Raw genomic sequence first — 17,228 nt, 5'->3', positions numbered from 1 at the left:
TAAAAGGCTTTATTACACGTTGGGGGTCTGTAGATGGTAGCAATGATGGTAATGTGAGGGGAAGAGACACTCTGTCAATCAATCGCATATCATCACAAATGCTGATTGCAATCCATTGTGATCCTGTCACCAAGTGTTTTTCCTTAATAAAATGCCCAATGAAATAAAAAAGGGGAAAGTCATTTCTTTATTCACTGAAAGCTGAATATGGACATACGCGTTCTTCGGCAAGCCTAGAGGGGATAAATACACAATCACACACTTTCACAAGGTAAATTAACTCATGAATGGCATCCTAAACCACTCTTTTACAACTGTTCATTCTCCCATGGTACTTCTGTTGTTATCCCGGCAAACTCCACGTGACAGAGAATCAGAGAGAGTGAGTCTGGGGTCGTTATGTCTGTCAATTCTCCACCGTTTTAAATCAGCAAGTGTGACATACTGTATCTCTGACTGAAGAGCAAGATCTCACCAAAACAGTCAACTAGTCTGACACCCTTGGCCAAAATGGAGTGGTGGTGGTGGTAGTGGGCTAAAGCACTAAACTGTTAAGCAGAAGGTTGTAGGTTCGATCCCCACAGCCACCACCATTGTGTCCTTGAGCAAGGCACTTAAATCCAGGTTGCTCCAGGGGGATTGTCCCTGTAATAAGTGCACTGTAAGTCGCTTTGGATAAAAGCGTCTGCCAAATGTGTAAATGTAAAATAGAGTGATGCTGGCTTAAAGTGGTGAAGAAAGACTTGTCTCACTTTTTATACTCTGTACATCTTTATCAGCTGAATGAGAGGATGACTCTGATTGGAGAGAGATTGGATCGTCTGTGCAGTCACCTGCAGGCCTCAGTAGCTCTGCAGGGCTTGACCCCACGAATTCAGGAGCAGCTGCAGGATAACAGGCACACACTGACTGAGCTCTCCAAACTGGATCTGGACCTCAGCAGTGTAAGGACACAAGCTCAGGAGTTGCTGACCAACACACGGGCAGTTGGGAACAGTTCCATTGGCACAGGTACCCCAAACAATTAATGTATGACATACTGGCAGAAGCATGTGGTTCTTAATCTTATTTCACATCTTGTCTTAATGGAAGCGAACCATGTCACGTAGCATCTGCAAATTATTATTGTCAGATGTTCGCAGCTCTTTACCGATAGTCGCAACAATGGACAATTCGAACACTTCTACAGCAAACCTCTGGCAACAAAGAAGAGTTTTGCGCAAAGCTCATTTGCATGTTAATATAATGAGTGGTACTGCTTGTTATGTTCCTTATTTGTAAGTCACTTTGGATAAAAGCATCTGATATGTGACGAAATGTATATTTGCCACATGGGTTTGCCTGAACTCTAGATAGTAGACATCGAATTATTAAGTGTACAGAAAGGCCTGGGTATACTCGGATCGGATCACGCCCAATTGATCTTTGTCACACCTCCTTCAAATCCAGCCTTTCAGGAGCAGGTGTTCACTCTATCAAGCCGCTGGAAGGAGGCTCAGAAACAAGCTCAGGAGAAGGAGAACTGGCTTCTCAATGTCATGGATCTGGCAGTCAGGTTCTGGAATGATGTGAATGACGTTACAGCTGGGCTGAATGATGCCCAGCAGGCCGTTCTGGATCTCAACTCCAATCGTTCCGATTCTGAGACCATCCGACAGAGCCTAGAGACCATGCAGGTAGGGTAGAATTATAAAACTGTTTGTGATGAAGACACTTGGTTGCTCTGGGTTTTTTTAACTCTCTTCCTCATACCTTCCAACCTCTTGTCCTGCCTCCTCAGACACTCAGGGAGGACATTGACTCGCTGCAAGGTGACCTGGACATATTAGGAATTCTGGGAATGGAACTCATGTCAGCTTGTGGTGACACAGACAAACCGGATGTGACCAAAAGTTTAGATGAGGTTTGTATTTGTAATTAAAGTACTAAACCCTAGAACCCCTAGAAATTCATTTTCCACCATTGAGATTGTACACATATTTATGTCCACAGCTCTACTGCACGTGGAACAATCTAAGTAAGATCTGGACAGAGTGCAACAGCAAGTTAAAGGAATGTTTACAAATGGCTCTCCAGTATCAGGACAACATGCAGGTGAGATAGCCATGAGAAACAAGCCTCTCTTCCTTTCAGGTCAGTCATAATGAATGGTGCACATACTATAAAACACTTGGAAATTAAACTTCATCAGTCAGGATATTTGGAAAGCACTTCTTCTTTCTTGTTTCCCCCAGTGTTTGAAGGACTAAGTTGAAAGTAAATTTTGTATTTCTGTACCAAAGCCCCCCTATGGTTGTAGTAATGAGCCTCTGACAGAACGGGCAATTTCCTGCTAATTGGCAAAACATTTGGATGACCCTCTGAGAGAGACCAAAGCAATTTTTTTGAAGGGTTATGAGTCACTGCAAAAAGTTATTTTCTATCTGAGAACTTTTGTCTTGTTTTGAAGTTGGAAATTTGTTCATAGAAGATGTATGTTCAAGTCATTGTCTGTATGAATTAGCTTATCATAATTAATTTTCTTGAAGGGTCTCTTTGAGTGGCTGAAATCTGCAGAGTTGAAATCCACTGAGGAGTTTTCAGTGAGCTCTGACCTGGGATCAGTCAAAGAGCAGCTATATGACCTGAAGGTGAGACTTTACTGAACAAACGACTGACCTTGAGAAACTGCAAGTTGTGTTACAAATAAATCTGAAGTTCTTCAGTGTTCAATCATCAAGACTAATGATGGCATCACCTCTCATGTCAGGAATTTAAACGGGAGCTTTATCAGAAGAAGATTGAGATCGAAATTCTAAACCATCGCTTCGTGTGTCGTCTTTCTCCTGGCACCGAACGGCCTGGATCCATCTCTCCACTGTGTGACTTCCGTCAGCGATGGGACAGCCTGGAGTCAGAGACCGTCAGCAGACAGGTAACATCTCACCTTGTTGAAATGTCTTATACATGTTTATTCATCTTTATTATCAAAACGGTACTTCGACACAATGTGTTTTTGAGCAGCACCAACTGGAGTGTGCACTGCTAGGACTGGGTCAGTTCCAGAACACACTAGATGAGTTGCACACCTGGCTCTCCCACACAGCTGACCTACTGAAGGCCTCTCAGCCAATCAGCATAGACCTGCAGACCTGTGAGATAGAGCTAGCCAAACACAAGGTAAAAACTCTAAACTGTCTGTAGCATCTCACTCAAGTGATTTGTTTTTTTTTTTAATTAGCATTGTGTTGCAAAGTTGTGCCTCCACTTTTGCTGTGATGAGAGCCTTTTATTTAGGCAATGTCTGGAATAGAATTTATTGTGTACTGAATAGCATGTTTGTACAGTATACTGGCTACCAGTGTTGGGTAGATTACTTCTAAAATGTTCTTTTTACTGATTACAAATTACACAGCTAAAATTTGAATCAGCAATGTAATCTTATAAATTACACTTTTTAGGTTATCTAATCTGAATACTGTGTAATAAATACTAGGGCTGATGATATTACACATTAATTCAGTGCGATTCATTATATAAACAATAACACATAAAAAAATGAATGCCATTATTCATGCCGTAATAAGGATTTTCCTACCATCTGAGCAATTCAAGCTTAAAGTACCACCTTCGTGTTTTTGCGAGTCCCAGTCAGCAGAGGGCAGTAAGCGCAATTGCAGCTGTACATGCAACACACAGCAGTGCAGACAACAAACCACAATGACAGCAGACTGCTCAAGACGACTGACACGTTCTTGCATTCAAAGTTTCAAACTGCATTTAACTTAACACATTTTATAACGTGACTTCATCGGACTTCATTAGAAAAGTCCTAAATCTGCCTAAGACAGATTGTCAATTGCAAATTGGATTGCTGTGGACTGTAGGACAATCATAGGCTTGTGTTCAATGATTGTTCAAACAATATATTGCCTTCTAAAGCCACTTTTTGAATTGCATCAGTGCTTTTACTAATCTCCCTAAAAATGTTAATATATTTAAATTATATTTATAGCTGTTTAAATATTATAATTTATAAATGTTTAATCATTATATATTGCATTTGTTTTATTTTTGGTACTTTTGCAGCAAATATTGTAATATGTGATTAATTCAATAAAGTAAGCGGTATACAGTTTAATTAAAATTAATTCATTAAAATTGTAGTCGATTGAAAGCCCTAATAAGTACCAATGTACACACCTTTCATTAAGCATTAGTAAATGTGAATGTGAATTTGGCAGTCCCGGTCAGTCCCAGCGACTCTTAAAGTGCGTTTTTGCGAAGTGCTGTTTTGGATAGCACATGAAAAAGAAAAGAACATTCGTAACCTTGTATGTAGAAAACACTCTTAAGAGCTAAGATTGATCGTTATCAGGAAAGGCAGCTCTGATTATGTAATCCTGATTACATGTAGTCCATTACTATCCAACACTGCTACTTACTACTTATTATTTTTCATTATGTCAAACTAAATGCAGTACGCAATAATAAGTCTTTCAAACAGTAATTAGAATACAGTTACATTCAAAAAGTATTTTGATTACTGAAGAGATTACTTTGCATTTTATTGTCATTTGTTTCATTTAATATTTAGTCAAATCATTTGGAAAACATTTACCCGTGTAAATGATGCGACCCGAGGAAGGTTTAAACAGCGGTGAAACACTTTTTTATAATGTGTTACATTCAGAGCAGACAGAGGGCGCTTTTACACTGTTATGAGTGAAAAGGTGGATATGATGTCATTGAGGAAAAAGATGTGATTGTGGACACTCTGTGGGGTTTTGAAGTTAGTTTGGAGCAGCAGAACTAGTTAGCGTTGTGTAAATCGTCATGTGAATATTTAGCTTTATGCTAAGCTAAAATGCTATTTCTAGCCCTTTTACATGCACATGTTACCAGCCACAGTTGGGTTTTTTTTTTATCCACGTTTGGACTGGACCGTTTTTAATCCTATTTTGTGTAAAAATGTTGGAATTCTTGGCAGTCTGATCAAATAATAAACCAGGAAAAAGATGCATATACACTGGCAATAGAAGGTAAAATTGAGCGCATTGCGGGATACAGTCTTTGTCCTCTGTTGTATACTGCAACACTGTCATCAAGGTATTCCATACATACAGAAAATGTTCTTTCTCTGCACAATATACCGTACATGTTGCATACGACTTTCTTTCAGAAACAGTGAGCCATTCTGAACATATCCATAGTATTTGCTTGGTCTTTTAGAGACATACATTTCATTTTACCTTTACAACAACAACAATTTATATTTATATAGCACTTTTCTAGGCACTCAAAGCGCTTTACATAGTATAGGGGGAATCTCCTCAACCACCACCAGTGTGCAGCATCCACCTGGATGATGCGGCACCAGCACGCACACACACACACACACACACACACACACACACACACACACACACACACACACACACGCGTTGTGTTTCCATGTTTTATGGGGACTTTCCATAGACATAATGGTTTTTATACTGTACAAACTTTATATTCTATCCCCTAAACCTAACCCTACCCCTAAACCTAACCATCACAGAAAACATTCTGCAAAATGAATCCGACAAAATGTCCCCACAAGGTCAAAAATTTCGGGTTTTACTATCCTTATGGGGACATTACACACACACACACACACACACCTTTACAAGAAGTGCCCTAGGGATTTTTAATGACCACAGAGAGTCAGGATCTCAGTTTAACATCCCATCTGAAAGACGGTGCTTTTTTACAGTATAGTGTCACCCTCACTATACTGGGGCATTAGGACCCACACAGACCGTAGGGTGAGCACCTCCTGCTGGCCTCCCTAATACCACTTCCAGCAGCAACCTTGGTTTTCCCCAGGAGGTCTCCCATCAAGGTACTGACCAGGTTCAACCCTACTTAGCTTTAGTGGGCAACCAGGTAATAGCTGCAGGGTGATATGGCTAATGACACGTTACATTACATTTATGCTTTTAACAGACACTTTAAACGATCAACAGTTCATTCAAGCTATACATTGTGTCAGTTTGTGTGTTTCCTGGGAGTCAAACTCGTGACTGGTATTTCTAATGCCCAGTTTTACCAGCTACAGGAACCCCTACTGGAGCTACAGTAACATGTTCTGATGATTGTCGTGTGCACTCAGGTTCTCCGTAATGATGTGATGTCCCATGTGCACACGGTGGACACTCTGAACCAGGCCGGCAGAAGTCTGTTGGAGTCTGGGGCAGGAGACAGCTCACATGTCCTACAGACTCGTCTGGAACAGCTGAATGAACGATGGGAATTTGTCCGCTGTGAGACAGAGCGCAGACAGCTGGAGCTGGAAAATAACCTTAGTCAGGTGACCACAAACACCAGCAACAATTAAACCAGATTAGAGAATTCAAACAGAATGTTCTAAGACAGTCTCAGATGTACTGTTGATTCTTCAATTTGAGGAACTTTTCTGTCCCCTAGTGGTTTTGAAGATGGTAAAAATGCTAAGTCTGTAATCAAATAATCATTCTAGTTTTCAAGGATAGACTATAATTCTTTAAATGTTGTACTGTGTCTCTTTAATTCATTTGTCTTCATTTTTAATAGTGTTGAAATGTTACATTTGCCAGTATTCACTATTTTTGGGCTTGTCCCCTACCTAAACCTTTGAACTTTCCCTCTATATTAAAATGACAAACCTTTACAAAATCTGTGATAAATCTTGTTATTTTCCCTAACAACTTAAAAACAAAACAAACTTGAATGTATTTGGTATTTATGTGAACATTTTGCAATTTTTATATAACAAAAATTTGAAGTACTCAGAAGTGCCCCTAATTGAAGATATAAAAATACAGCTCATGCAATAATTCAATCCCAAGGTTATTTTCGTCTTTCAGGTTCAAGATGTAACCATGGAGATCCAAGATCTCCTGCAGTGGCTGGAACACACAGACCTGAGGCTGTCGTCCAGTAAGACGGTGTGGGGTATGCCGGACTCTGCCAACGAGAGACTGAATGCTCATTTGGTAATTATGATGTGTATGATTCACTTTATGGAGTCTCAAACCTGTTAATTGTGTTTGCAGTGGTTGCATTGTTCTGATCTCAGTATATTAAGTGCTTTTATAAAACAAAATCTTTTCTGTCTTGCACCACAGGAGTTGTGTAATGAGATGGATTCTAAAATGTACGCCTATGCAAATGTATGCAACGCCATCCACAGGATGCTTGAGGGCAGTGATGTGGCCCGGGGCTCCAGCACTGAGCACAGCTTATGCATACTGGAGCAGAAATGGAGCTCAGTCTATGCCCAAATGCAAGAGCGAAAGGTGACGAGAGAGATAATATTTTGCACTCTGCATAGTGTTATAGAAACCTGTAGCCACCAACGTTCTATTATCCTGTTATACTTTTAATGGCACAACACTTGGCAGCATCTGTTTTTCAGGTTTCCCATTAGTTTGTAAAACCTCTTCAAATAGACCATATTCACAGATGCGCCATCTTTGATTTTTGACGAGGATGAAAATTAGGCTGTGAGGGATTGGCGTACAGTCTCTTCAATGGGCTGTACTGCAGTTTAAAGTGTTTTGGATCGTTCCGCAGACAAAACATTGAAAAATGATCTTTCCAAGAACATTCAGTTGATAAAAAACTACAGACAACATGAGTTGTGGAAAATCAGATGTGATCTAGGAGCTTTTTACAGCTTTATACCATTCGTGCCATTGAAGAAATGGTGAGTCTATCCTTCACAGCCTCGTTGTCATTCCCATTAAAAAGATTGCGCTGCCATGAATAAGGTTCAAAAGGAATGTCTAAGTATTTTTAACACCATCAGTATTGTTAACACCACTGTCATTAAATCTTCAGACTAAGTTTAAAAGGTATCGTATAATATAACATTTTTATGAATTTTGATTTTGAATCAAAGAGCTTTGGAGTTACACGGCAACAAAATGTTTGCGCGTGGCCCATTTTCACTTTTCTGCCTGTATCTTCCAAAACGCAAAGTCCAATTTGAACTAAACTTGGTAAACATCGACACAAAAGCATTTTGAGAATGCAGACCAAATTCTGCCCATTTCTTCCCATAAATTACTTCATGACTCTGCAACAGTTTCATCAAGTGCATTATGGGATTGGAACTTCCCATGCATTTTCTTTAGTCTCACGTAGCCAGACCTATGACTGCGGCATAGGTCTGGGGCTATAGCTGCTTCAATTGGCCAAGAATCACCCATTTAGACAGGGAAAGCCCTCTAACTGACATGTGAAGTGACCAATTACAGTCGGTTTTGCCATTACGGGGTGTTTAGGGACAGGTTTATTATAGATAGTATCATACCATAATAAAAGACCGACAGAGGGGAAAATGTATTTATATAATGGAGTGCGAGTCTCCTCAAGTGATTGCACAGAAAACACAAAGCGGAAAATGTTTAGAGACTCAGAAAACACAGAAACCTCATCATAGAGAATTTCACAGACATAAATTAGTAAACAAAGCAGAGAATGCAGCTCGCTCATGGATATCTGCTGTACTTTATGCTTTGAGCCTCAAAAACTTGATGTCACTAATTTGGCAAATTTGGGGATTATTTTGTCCTCAAAAGCGGTCATTCTATCAATACGGAAACTTGTGAACACTACACTAAGTCCTACGTCCATCTGCTTGTGGAAGTTCCATCGAACTTACCAATCAGATATGTGCTGACTGATTGAGAAAACGCTTTCCAATTTTGTTTCCTATAAGCATCAGACGGTTAGAGCATGGACCGTGGGTGGTCCGTAGCCATGCTGTCTGATGCTGAGACTACATCTTCTTTGACAAATCAACAATGATGGCCGCCAGCAGCCAATCAAATTATAGCCACCATCTTACTTTGTGAACAGTCAATCATAATGACATTTGGTGTACACTGACAGGTTGCAAAAAGTAGGCTGGATGCCAAATTCCGTGTAAATCAGGCACAAGTTGGCACTATAATAAACTAATTTAAGTTTTTGGTAATTGTTAGATTAGCAATTTACGTTTTTAGTGAATTTGAAATTCATGTGGTTACAATATCAAAAATATCTACTTGTTTTATTTGATCTAGGCAAAGCTGACAGAGGGACTTGGTCTTGCAAAAGAGTTTAACAGGAATGTCCAAGACATGCTGACCAAAATGGCCAAGTGTGAGGAGACCATAAACACTTTACCTGCACCCAGCTTCATCCTGGACACTATTTCCTCACAGCTCCAGGAGCACAGAGTATGTGTATTTGTGCCTGTGTTTGTGTTTGCATGTGGCGAGGAAGTGTCTGATGTAGTCATCTTGTTTGTAGATGCTTGTGAGTGAGGTGCAGTCTTACAGCGAGAGGAAGACGAGTATGGAGAATGCTGCCACCTGTCTGTCTGAACTCTGCAGGAAGGAAGACTGTGATGTAGTGCAGAACCTGATCATGACCGTTCAGGACCGATACAGAAAACTCCTCCAACATACCACAGAGAGAGGAAAAACACTGGAGGATGTCAAAAGACATTCCAAACAGGTAGTCACTTCTCATATGAACTACTGTAATAGTTCAACACTAAGAATGACTTTAAATGGAGAATCCCCTTTCCAATGTACTCTCTTTGTTTTGGAAATAAGCCCTTGGTATTACGGAACAAATCTGGCAAATTCTGTTTGCATACCTTAAAGGACCATGAACTTCTCATGAGCTTTGTGTATTTATCCCTCATAGTTCAGTGAATCGTGGCATCTACTGGTGGACTGGATGACAGAGGTAGAACAGACATTGGATACACACAAAGAGATCGCTGTGTCACAGGAAGAGATAAAAAAACAGCTCGCTGAACAAAAGGTACTTTATAGCCAGTTCTGTGCAGATGAGAGAAGATTAATTTTGTCAGATTTTCCCTATTTGCCCCATTTTTAAGGTGAACTCAGTCATTCTTTGTATATGTTGACTTGGGCTTACACTGACACCTAGGGGCCTGGATGCAGAATCTTTCTAATGCAATTGTTTTTAGTTTCTGATGCCAAATGTAGAAATTCACTGTTCACAGTCAGTCATGATTACTTTAATCACTGAGCAAAAGTGTCCAGTAACAGGACGGTTACTGAGATTAAGCGAGTAGTATTCAGCTGGTCATGTGATTCAAACATGTGTGCACCCTCTCCATGTAGAATAAAACAGCTTTTATAAGGTTACTCAAATGACTTCATTTTAATGTGAGTGCTCATGATTTTATACATATGTTTCAAAATTACTATTCATTTTAATGAGGAAATATAACTAGGAATAGTTGAAAATTCTGTCATTATCTAGCCTGGTCATCCTAATGCCACTTGCATTCTTCTTTTGAACTAAAAAAAATTTTTTTTTATAGAAGACTCCACAAGCTAAAAAAGGACAAAAAAAAATAACAACAAAAAAACACTATATATCCACAATAAAAGTAATCGATACAGCTCCTGCTCTATATTCCAAGTCTTCTGAAGACATTTGATCACTTGATCCAGTGAACTGTATAAAACTTAAATTCAATTAAATAATTAATAAACTATAAATAAAAAAATGCTACATTAATTTTAGCTTGAACCATTCCCTTATTTCGATTACATTGAGATTGGTATATATTTGTATCTTCATATTTATTTGTGTTTTAAATAGTCATTAAAGCTAAATGTTTAAAAGTGATACATTTGGGTTGTTTTTCTGGGTTGCTCTTGTGCCCCATTATTTAATAAATAAAACGACTCAAAGAAATATAAGTTTCAAATATAACCTACATAGAAAACACATTTTACTTCTTAAAACAAACAAATTGTGATGGATCGTTTATGCAAATATTAGAATTAGATTTATTTGCCAAGTAAGATAGCTTGGTAAGTAGTATACAATATAAAACCCTATACAACAGTACACACACAGGGTCTATAATAGTGCCAGCTGAAAGTGCAATTTAAATTAAAATAGGCAGTAATAGCATGCACAGCAGTAATACCAGAATTAATAAATGTGGCCGATGGAGACAAGTGGTAATACATTAAGAGCAGTAGTTGAAAAAGAAGGTGTCTCTTGTCCCTCAGTATAATTGTATTTTTTCAATTCTGATGCAATGGAGTAGTATTAATGAGGGCTGCTGTCATGAATTTGTATATTTTCAGCAGTTCCAGAAGCTTCTCCGTTCAAAGAGGCCCATGTATGAGGCCTGTCTCAAGAGTGGCCGTTCACTGCTTGAGAAAGCTCAGAGTCCTGAGGACACACAACACCTGGAGAGCATGGTGTCTGAGCTCAGAGACTCATGGGACACCATCAGTGGCAAATCCAGTGAGAGGTCAGTCTCATTTGTTCTGCATTAGAGTTCCTTATTGTTTTGCATTTGAAGACTTGAGAGCTCTAAACTGCTTTTTCCCCCCAAGGCAACATAAGCTGGAAGAGGCCCTGTTGTTTTCAGGCAGGTTCGCTGATGCTCTACAGGCTCTGAATGATTGGCTGTACAGAGCAGAGCCACAGCTTGCTGATGATGTGCCTGTGTGTGGTGAAAAAGACCTGGTCAACAATCTCATTGACAAGCACAAGGTACCTCTCAGCATATATTAGCCTACTTCATACAAGCTACACCCAATATTAGGTGATGTTTCAACTCACTGACTGTTAGCTGCATGAGTGCTTCTCAAGTGGGTCTGTTCTGATAGTGTCAGAGATAGCAGGAAAAACTTTGCTAAGTGCAAATAATAAAATACAACTAACCATATAATCATGCAGAGTTACGATGGAAAACATATATGCTTATCCGCTATTAAAAAAGAGGAGAAAATGCTTTCCATATCTTTTGTTGTTGAAAAAGCTGTGAGTCCAATCAAAAGGTGTGTTCCAATCGGAGTAGGACTTCCATCGGATAGGGATAGTTCACCAAAAAATGAAAATTCTGTCATCATTTACTCACTTTCATGCCATCCCAGATGTGTATGACTTTCTTTCTTATACTGAACACAAACAGAGATTTTTAGAAGTATATTTCAGCTCTGTAGGTCCATACAATGCAAGTAAATAGTGGCCAGAGCTTTGAAGGTCTAAAAAACACATAGGATGTACTCGGATTAGGCAATCTGTACCGTGCCCATGCACATCTTACCCCCAAAGTCCAGTTCGTTTGACTAGTGTGATCGCTCGGTACACTGAACCTTGCATTGGCCTGCTTAAAGAGGTGGGCTCGGGCACAGTTCAGTTGGCTCAGGCACGGTTCACATTGAGTGTGATTGCTAACTGTGTCCGAGCAAGGAACTCGAAACATGACATCAGTGATGCGACTGGGCAAAGGGATCATTTTGGTCTATGGCATAGGTGCAGTATTTACAGGAAATTTGGGCAGACGAGAGTATACACTTGAACAACTGGATACAACACACATGAACTCCAATATATTTGGTAAAATTTGCGAATATCTTCGTGTGCTCATGGATACCAAATAACCATTGAGCAATGACGTGAAAAGCTGAAAAAACTGTGGTTCAATATCTGACGGTATGGAATGCACTACGTAAATCTGGCAGCTCATCGGATGAAAAGGACATATTCCAGAGGTACGATGCTGTTGATAACTGACTCAAAATAAGCCACAAAGTCGACTGTTCACTTTTCTCTACACGTCTTTCAATGCAGCCAATCTTTTCTTTCAGGTCCTTAATTTCTGCACATGTGAATTTAACCATCACTTCTAAAGTGCATCACTTCTGGTGTTGATGAGACATTTTGAATATTTAGTAAATAGGTCTTAAAGAAATAACTCTATAGTCTATAGTATGTTGTCTCATCTAATGAACTAAGATGCAAGGAGAGAAGAGCAGAACCTGGTTTATCTCAATGTTTTTGTTCTGACAGAGAGAACAATACGTTCAGCCTTAGTCTCGATGACATTCAAGGACTAAATCTGCATATGCAGTATTATTTAAGACATAATGGTTTTTATCATAACTTAACTCATTCTAGCTCTTAGGTGAGTAATAAAAACAGCCACTGAACATTGAATAAGAAATGAAATACTTAATATCCCTGCATACATTTTGAGTATTATCAAGTACATTGATGACATGACTGTATACATAAATGATTACATTTATGAGCATCTATGAATATGAATTCATAGCTGATTATAACAGATTCCAAGCATAATATCATATAAGCAAAGTATACAATTTTGAAAATCATCTGTCCATATGCATCACAAGTATATTATATTATCTTATTCAGAACCAGGGGTGGACTGGCCATAGGGAGAACTGGAACTTTTCCATGTGGGCTGGCCACGAAACCATGATGTCTCTTCCCAGTCCACCCCTGTTTGGAACAAATAAACTGCGTGACTTAAGTGTTGTTTGTGTTTGATGATTCCAAATGAACTAATTTTGTCAAGTGAAGTGAAACTTCAATAGATATCCCCTGCTCAGTGTGTATGGAGCAGTGAACACAGCATAAGGACCCTGTGAATTTGAACGCAGCTAAACGCTTCAATATTTTGCCACAAATTTATGTCACTTGGCTTAAGCTAGCCAATTTAGAAGCCAACATGACAACATGAAACCATTAAAATTCAGGAGGCATGTATGCATTTAGGTAATATTCCCATTTTTGCAGTGTGTTAGGTCCTATGCAGTTCAAGATAATATTAATACAATTCAGTGTTTGATTTTAAGGGCATTTTAGTTCACCTTTGAATGGTACTATGTTGGGTCGCCAACTGATGTCCAATGTACTAAACTGTGTTTGAGTATATCAGATGTTTATTGTAATTGTCATACTGCTATGTTGCTTGGAACTGCACCCAAGACTCTCACCCACTGTTGCACTTGTGTATATGGTTGAGTGATAATAAAGGGATTTGATTTACTATCTGAAGCAAGACCACTGGTTTAACCATTTATACTGTCTCTATGGCTGTAGGTGTTCCAGCGTGAGCTTGGAAAGCGTGCTAGCTGTATCCGCACTCTGAAACGGTCCGTCAGGGATCTGACACGGAGCAGCACAGCAGATGCACACTGGCTGCAGGAGCAAATGGAAGAGTTGGAGGGCCGCTGGGAGGCTGTGTGTAAACTATCTGTGTCTAAACAGGCACGACTAGAGGCAGCACTTCAACAGGTATTCTCCACAATGATGTATGATATCATGGAAAACAATTTCCTATTAATATTAGTAAAGCATTTAATTACATTTTGCTGATGAATTTTCTAAACAGTACTCATAAAGTACTTTCAGACATATTGGACAATCCTTAAATATTATGCACTGTTCACCGCTGTCTTTCTCAGGCGGAAGAGTTTGACGGAATGATTCACTCATTCCTGGATCATCTTGCAGATGTTGAGAGGGTTCTAAAATATGGAGTGCTACCTGAGGAAGAGGAAGCCCTTCTGGCATTTCGTACACGTCATCAGGTATGGAGGACATGGATTAGCTTATTATAACAAAAAGGTTTAACATATTGAACATATATTTAACACATTTCCTATGCTTGTGTCTCTACAATATGCGTAGGAGTCAAGGAGTTCCTTGAACGGTCAGCAGATGATGCTGGAGAACATTAGTAAACTGGGGGAAGAGATACTGTCCTCGTGTCACCCTGACACGATCATCACCATCAAATCATGGATCAGCATCTCAAAGACTCGCTATGAAGAGGTGAGTACATTTAGAAGATATGTTTACTATATCAGAGATATTAAAGGAATAAGACAAGATGATAAAATCTGGGTGAAAAAGGGGTCCTCTATATACATGTGTGCTATACAGTATTTTTGATTGCATCCCTCAGGTCCAGATGTGGGCGAAGCAGCAGGCCGAGAGGATCCATAGCATGCTGTCTGCTCTAGAAGCAGAGAGAAAGGAAGTACAGAAACTACTAGACTGGATATCCTCCTCTGAAGAGTCTCTCAGTCTAAAAGAACAGGAAACATTACCTGAAGACATAGAGCTGACTGCAGAGCTCATTACTCAACACTTGGTAATAGTGTACTCCAATGACTTCTAAACACACTCTTAAAATGTAAAGGTTCTTCAGTGGTTCATTGCTGAATCTTGGGTTCAGCAAGATTCCTCTTCCTATCAAACACATTTTTGACTGGAAAGAACCCAAAAATGGGTTGCTGGTCTGTTCTGATAGTGACACGGATGGCAGAGAAAAAACAATGTTAAATGTAGTAAAATAAATTCATAAATGGAGAAAAAAAACTCTGCGCTATTTTGTCAATTGGTAGGCACCAGCATGGACAGTTTGCATGATATACTTCATTAAGAAATTTGGTATTGTATTGGGTCGCCACTTAAAGAGATATTCTGGAAGTATATTAATGACAAATGTCTTTAAAACAAAAAAGCACATTGATTTTTTGTATTAACAATGCTTGCATTTTTGGGGGATGCAATTTCATCTAGATATACAACATGGCGCCGCAGATGGCCGCCTCGGTGTGGAGCTCTTCAATTCTTTTGTTGTTTTTGTTAGTTTGTCCTGTGTTTAGCAATCTTTTACCAATCAGTTTTACCAGGGACGAACTGCTGAACATTCGGCAGCACATACCAGATAATATTTTCCGGTTTTTCAATATTCAGACGTTTTGCTGGACATTTTAGTTGGAGGCGCTGCTGTGTTGTTTAGATGCACTACGAGACGCAGGCGAGGGAGACGAGCTGGAGATTTGACATTGTCCCCCCTCACCATTCTAAACAGCACTGTGGCAGCAGTGGAGTCATTCAGGTTCCTGGGCACTACCATCTCACAGGACCTGAAGTGGGAGATACACATCGACTCCATTGTGAAAAAGACCCAGCAGAGCTTGTACTTCCTTCGCCAGCTGAGGAAGTTCAACCTGCCACCAGTGCTGCTGAAACAGTTCTACTCAGCAGTCATTGAGTCTGTCCTCTGCAATTCAATAACTGTCTGGTTTGGTGCAGCTACAAAATCAGACAACAGAAGACTACAAAGGACAGTTCGGTCTGCTGAGAGGATTACTGGTTTCCCCCTGCCCCCCTTCAAGAACTATACACTTCCAGAGTGAGGAAAAAGGCTGGTAAAATCACTCTGGACCCCACTCACCCAGCCCACTACATTTTTGAACTGTTGCCTTCTGGCCGGCGCTTCAGAGCTCTGAACACCAGAACCGTCAGACACAGGAACAGTTTTTTCCCTCAGGCCATCCATCTAATGAACAATTAAATTGCCCCATTGAGCAATAATTATGTGCAATACACAGTTTAATTTTAATTTTAATTTATATTATCCAACTTATCCACTTCTGCCATTACTTACATTGCTCTGTACATAATATACAGTTTTTTGTTCTTTATATAACAGATTGTATTAGATTTGCACTACGTGTGTGTATGTGGGTATGTATGAAGGTGAGTGTATGTACGTATATGTATAATTATTTATTTTGTGTTCTTTTTTGTTTTTAATTACCTATGTCTTGCTGCTGTTTTTGGTATTGTTTGTATTGTTGTTGACTGGAAGCTCCTGTCACCTAGACAAATTCCTTGTATGTGTAAGCATACTTGGCAATAAAGCTGATTCTGATTCTGATTCTGATCTGATAATTCAGTAATAAAAATTCAAATTCCAAAGTTCACATCCAAAATATTAGTTCTTTAAAAAATATGAATATAAGATTCGATAAGATTCGTGAACATATTAGTGTGGACTTGGCCTCTAAAGAGCTTGAGAATAAAACAAAGTTCAGAATTAAAATGAAACCATAAGGATGTCATAGAAATAATTTATAATGAAGTAGTAAGTAAATGGTATATCGTTCTTCTTTGCAGGTGTTTATGGATGAGATGAAAGGGAAGGTTCCAGAGGTTGAGAATGCCACAAAATCCTGTAAACACAAGCTGGTTCCTAAGCAGCAGGTTTCTCCTAGTCGCAAGGGACCAACAAGTGAGTAAAGAAGGACGGTTGCTGAAAAAGTGTGGTTCATTCATGGGATTATTGGGTGCAGATATTCTGTCACAGCACCACTAAAAGTTAACCTCTTTGGATTATGTTATATGCATAGAAAGGAGAGACATTGTGAAGCCCCAGTCGTCAGTACCTCTTCCTCTGGAGAAGTTGGACCCTCAAACTCCTCTTATGTGTCAGCTGGTCAGTCATTGGCAGAAACTCTGGCTCCTGGCCCACAGCAGACAGTGCAAACTGGAGGAAAATCTGCAGAAGCTGAAAGAGGTGATGATGACTGACCTGCGCATTTGATATTTCAAATTACTTATTCAAA

General features: G+C 39.5%; 1 protein-coding gene across 1 annotated transcript in view; it reads left to right on the top strand.

The window, feature by feature from the left end:
• Positions 1-17,228, top strand: part of macf1b (microtubule actin crosslinking factor 1b) — a 44,968-nt gene that overhangs the window by 13,994 nt on the left and 13,746 nt on the right. Inside the window, exons 11-31 of the mRNA XM_052143493.1 lie at positions 780-1,011; positions 1,450-1,676; positions 1,781-1,903; positions 1,993-2,094; positions 2,529-2,630; positions 2,750-2,914; positions 3,004-3,159; positions 6,131-6,328; positions 6,864-6,992; positions 7,125-7,295; positions 9,069-9,224; positions 9,298-9,504; positions 9,700-9,819; positions 11,130-11,299; positions 11,385-11,544; positions 13,906-14,100; positions 14,271-14,396; positions 14,497-14,640; positions 14,774-14,962; positions 16,780-16,894; positions 17,013-17,179. Of these exons, the coding sequence (XP_051999453.1) occupies positions 780-1,011; positions 1,450-1,676; positions 1,781-1,903; positions 1,993-2,094; positions 2,529-2,630; positions 2,750-2,914; positions 3,004-3,159; positions 6,131-6,328; positions 6,864-6,992; positions 7,125-7,295; positions 9,069-9,224; positions 9,298-9,504; positions 9,700-9,819; positions 11,130-11,299; positions 11,385-11,544; positions 13,906-14,100; positions 14,271-14,396; positions 14,497-14,640; positions 14,774-14,962; positions 16,780-16,894; positions 17,013-17,179 (3,354 nt within the window). The remainder of the gene's footprint in view (positions 1-779; positions 1,012-1,449; positions 1,677-1,780; positions 1,904-1,992; positions 2,095-2,528; positions 2,631-2,749; positions 2,915-3,003; positions 3,160-6,130; positions 6,329-6,863; positions 6,993-7,124; positions 7,296-9,068; positions 9,225-9,297; positions 9,505-9,699; positions 9,820-11,129; positions 11,300-11,384; positions 11,545-13,905; positions 14,101-14,270; positions 14,397-14,496; positions 14,641-14,773; positions 14,963-16,779; positions 16,895-17,012; positions 17,180-17,228) is intronic.

Source organism: Xyrauchen texanus, chromosome 15 (genome assembly GCF_025860055.1).
Source record: "Xyrauchen texanus isolate HMW12.3.18 chromosome 15, RBS_HiC_50CHRs, whole genome shotgun sequence".
In the NCBI taxonomy this organism is placed as follows: Eukaryota; Metazoa; Chordata; class Actinopteri; order Cypriniformes; family Catostomidae; genus Xyrauchen; species Xyrauchen texanus.
The sequence above is the reverse complement of the archived record's forward strand: the minus strand, read 5'-3'. Positions and strand labels throughout refer to the sequence as shown.